The sequence below is a fragment of the Echiichthys vipera genome (assembly GCF_963691815.1).
Source record: "Echiichthys vipera genome assembly, chromosome: 8".
Lineage (NCBI taxonomy): Eukaryota > Metazoa > Chordata > Actinopteri > Perciformes > Trachinidae > Echiichthys > Echiichthys vipera.
This window is the reverse complement of record NC_139833.1, coordinates 29,048,513-29,051,623: the sequence shown is the minus strand read 5'-3', so window position 1 is coordinate 29,051,623 and position 3,111 is coordinate 29,048,513. Positions and strand designations below refer to the sequence as shown.

The 3,111-nt window shown below is 48.7% G+C and overlaps 1 protein-coding gene across 1 annotated transcript; it reads left to right on the top strand.

Moving 5' to 3' along the window:
* Positions 1 to 1,582: 1,582 nt before the first annotated feature.
* Positions 1,583 to 2,825, top strand: pou3f2b (POU class 3 homeobox 2b; the record flags this gene model as incomplete). Its single annotated transcript, XM_083918781.1, has 1 exon — positions 1,583 to 2,825. Exon 1 carries the CDS (start codon positions 1,680 to 1,682, stop codon positions 2,823 to 2,825), a length of 1,146 nt encoding a protein of 381 aa, XP_083774907.1. The 5' UTR covers positions 1,583 to 1,679.
* Positions 2,826 to 3,111: the final 286 nt, after the last annotated feature.

Genomic DNA, 3,111 nt, shown 5'->3' with positions numbered 1-3,111 from the left:
CTTTACTGGACGTTGAGCAGCAGGAGAGGCTTTCGGCACACCATTAACTCTAAAAGAGTTGTATATAAGACCTGAAAATCATTTCAAAATCTCTTTTGGGGATGTAAGGAACTCGAAAAGGCTCTCAGTGCTGTTGCACCACGCTCTACTGGTCCCACATAGATGCTTTACTGGGCTGTAAAGAACCATTTAGGAACACGTGGAATGCTTCACGCTACATTTGTTAAAGGGATATTTTGGGAACCATATAAATGTACTTCAATGTTGTTGTTTTTTTAAAGCCATTCAAGCTATATATAGAACAACTTCAATCCAGGGAGCCTCTTTTTCTGGGTAGCCACTCCTCCAAGTGCAGGCTGTTAATACCCTTTAAAAGTTCATTTATGGGGTGTTAAAAGTTTTCAAGACCAGACATATGACAGATGTCTGCATTAAGACTTCATTCTAAATGTAAGGATATGTGCTTTTACAAACACTGGTGAATATTAGTAAGATTGCAGGTCATTAATAGCTTTGATAAGCAATGGTTTTTTTTTAAACACTGATGTCATCCAAATACTTGTCAGGTTTTAATGACACATCAATTTAAACTGCTATAAAACTCTTACTTGGAGAGTACTATAGGTCAGCAGTGAGGTCCAACACTGTCCATTTCAGTCACAATTTATTCACTCAGTTTTATCATTTTTTTCTAATAAAAAAAAAGTAGAATCGAATGAAAAGTGCCTGGTTTTCCTTTACCAGACATCTCGATTTAGAAGACAAACTAGATGTGTTAAAGATGTATTTATCCTACAAAGCACAATGGTTTACACCTCAAACCCATAGTGAACTTTAAAGGACGCTGTGTTTTATCCGCCTGATGTTTAAAACCCACTTTGAATAACTAGATTAGAAACTATTTTTTTTTTGTTTAACATGAATGTCAAATACCATCGTTTCAGTTATGTTAACTTAAATAGACACTATGGTTGATTAATAGACTTTACAAAGATTCTCAATATTCAGAATATTCTTTCATGGACACTCACAACGCTGCACAAATAACACTGACACATTAATAAACAGGTCTTGACAGAAATGCTGCAGCACTCCTAGAAACATTCAATGCATTGTTCTTTCAGACAGGCCTTGTCTATGAATCGTTGCCTAATCAAATCACAACATTTAAACTAATATTTAAAAATATGCGCAGAATTACAACAATTAACAGCAAGATTTAAAGTCCTCAATACCTCAGTGAACTATTCTAAACTACATCCTTCAAACCCGAGCTGTTAGTCGTGGTCCCCTGGTCTAGGCTACCCTCAGCCTGAGCCTTGATACAACATGTTTATCAAAGTAAATCAACTGTATCTTACAGTTGCACTGCTGATCCCGGTGCTCCGTCTCCCCATGCTGCACTCCGGCTCTCCGCTTCCACGGGAGCCTCAACTCGCACCTCTCCAACAAAGAGAGTAGTGTTTGTTGAGACTTCCTCGCAGCCAATCACTGCGTCGTTGCCCTTGGTTACCACGTCCATCATTCCTTGACGTCCAATGAGCGTCGGAGGCGTGGCGGAGTCCAGGTGCGCCTCTGCGTCCACTTGGCAGAGCGCCTGAGAGCCGCCTGTGGGCAGGAGAGGATCTGTCAAATGCGAGCTTTCTGTAATAAGAGCGACCAGTCCGGCTCCGAGAGTCATGGCCACCGCAGCGTCTAACCACTACAACATCCTCACCTCCAGCGCATCCATCGTGCACTCGGAGCCCGGCAGCATGCAGCAAGCCACGGCGTACCGGGACGCGCAGAGCCTGTTGCAGAGCGACTACGCGCTGCAGAGCAACAGCCACACGCTCAGCCACGCACACCAGTGGATCACGGCGCTGTCCCACGGAGAGGGAGCCCCGTGGTCCTCCAGCCCGCTCGGCGCGGACCAGGACATCAAACCCGCGGTGCAGAGCGCCCGAGACGAGATGCACAACTCCAGCAGCAACCTGCAGCACCAGTCACGGCCGCCCCACCTGGTGCACCAGACGCACGGGAACCACCACGACGGCCGGGCGTGGAGAACCACCACCGCGGCGCACATACCGAGCATGACCACGACGAACGGCCAAAGCCTTATATACTCCCAGCCGGGCTTCGGCGTCAACGGGCTGATCCCGGGCAGCGGGCAGGGGATGCACCATCACAACCTAAGAGACAGTCATGACGACCACCACAGCCCGCACCTCAGCGACCACGGCCACCCTCCGTCCCAACATCAGCACCAGCACCGACCGCAGAGCCACCATGACCACTCGGACGAGGATACGCCGACCTCGGACGACCTGGAGCAGTTCGCCAAACAGTTCAAACAGCGGAGGATCAAGCTGGGCTTCACGCAGGCGGACGTGGGACTCGCCCTGGGGACCCTGTACGGAAATGTGTTTTCCCAAACCACAATATGCAGGTTTGAGGCCCTGCAGCTCAGCTTCAAAAACATGTGCAAGCTGAAGCCTCTGTTGAACAAGTGGTTGGAGGAGGCGGACTCCACCTCGGGCAGCCCGACCAGCCTGGACAAAATCGCGGCACAGGGGAGGAAAAGGAAAAAACGGACTTCAATCGAGGTAAGCGTAAAGGGAGCTTTGGAGAGCCATTTTTTGAAGTGCCCTAAACCGGCAGCGTCGGAAATAATCGGGCTGGCGGACAGTCTGCACCTGGAGAAAGAAGTGGTGAGGGTTTGGTTTTGTAACAGGAGACAGAAGGAGAAACGCATGACCCCTCCAGGAGGAGCTCTGCCGGGGAGCGAGGATGTGTACGGGGACACGCCGCCGCACCACGGGGTCCAGACCCCAGTCCAATGAACTCTGCCGGACCGCTCCTCCAGGACATGTTTCTCTTTTTTATTTATCCCCAAGGGTATATATAAACCACTGAACTATGAAACGCTATAGTGGGTGTTTTATGTATAATAGATTGCAGTGAGTACGCACACAGTATCTGCAGTGAATATCTGAGATATGGGAAGTGAGTGAGGGGAGGACGGGACATTTTTTCCTCTCCATGCATACAGAGCTAAAGGAACATAAGCCCGTGTTGTGTTCTCCGAGGATACATGCCCAGCACTGTGACTCCAGTCGACGCAGTTTC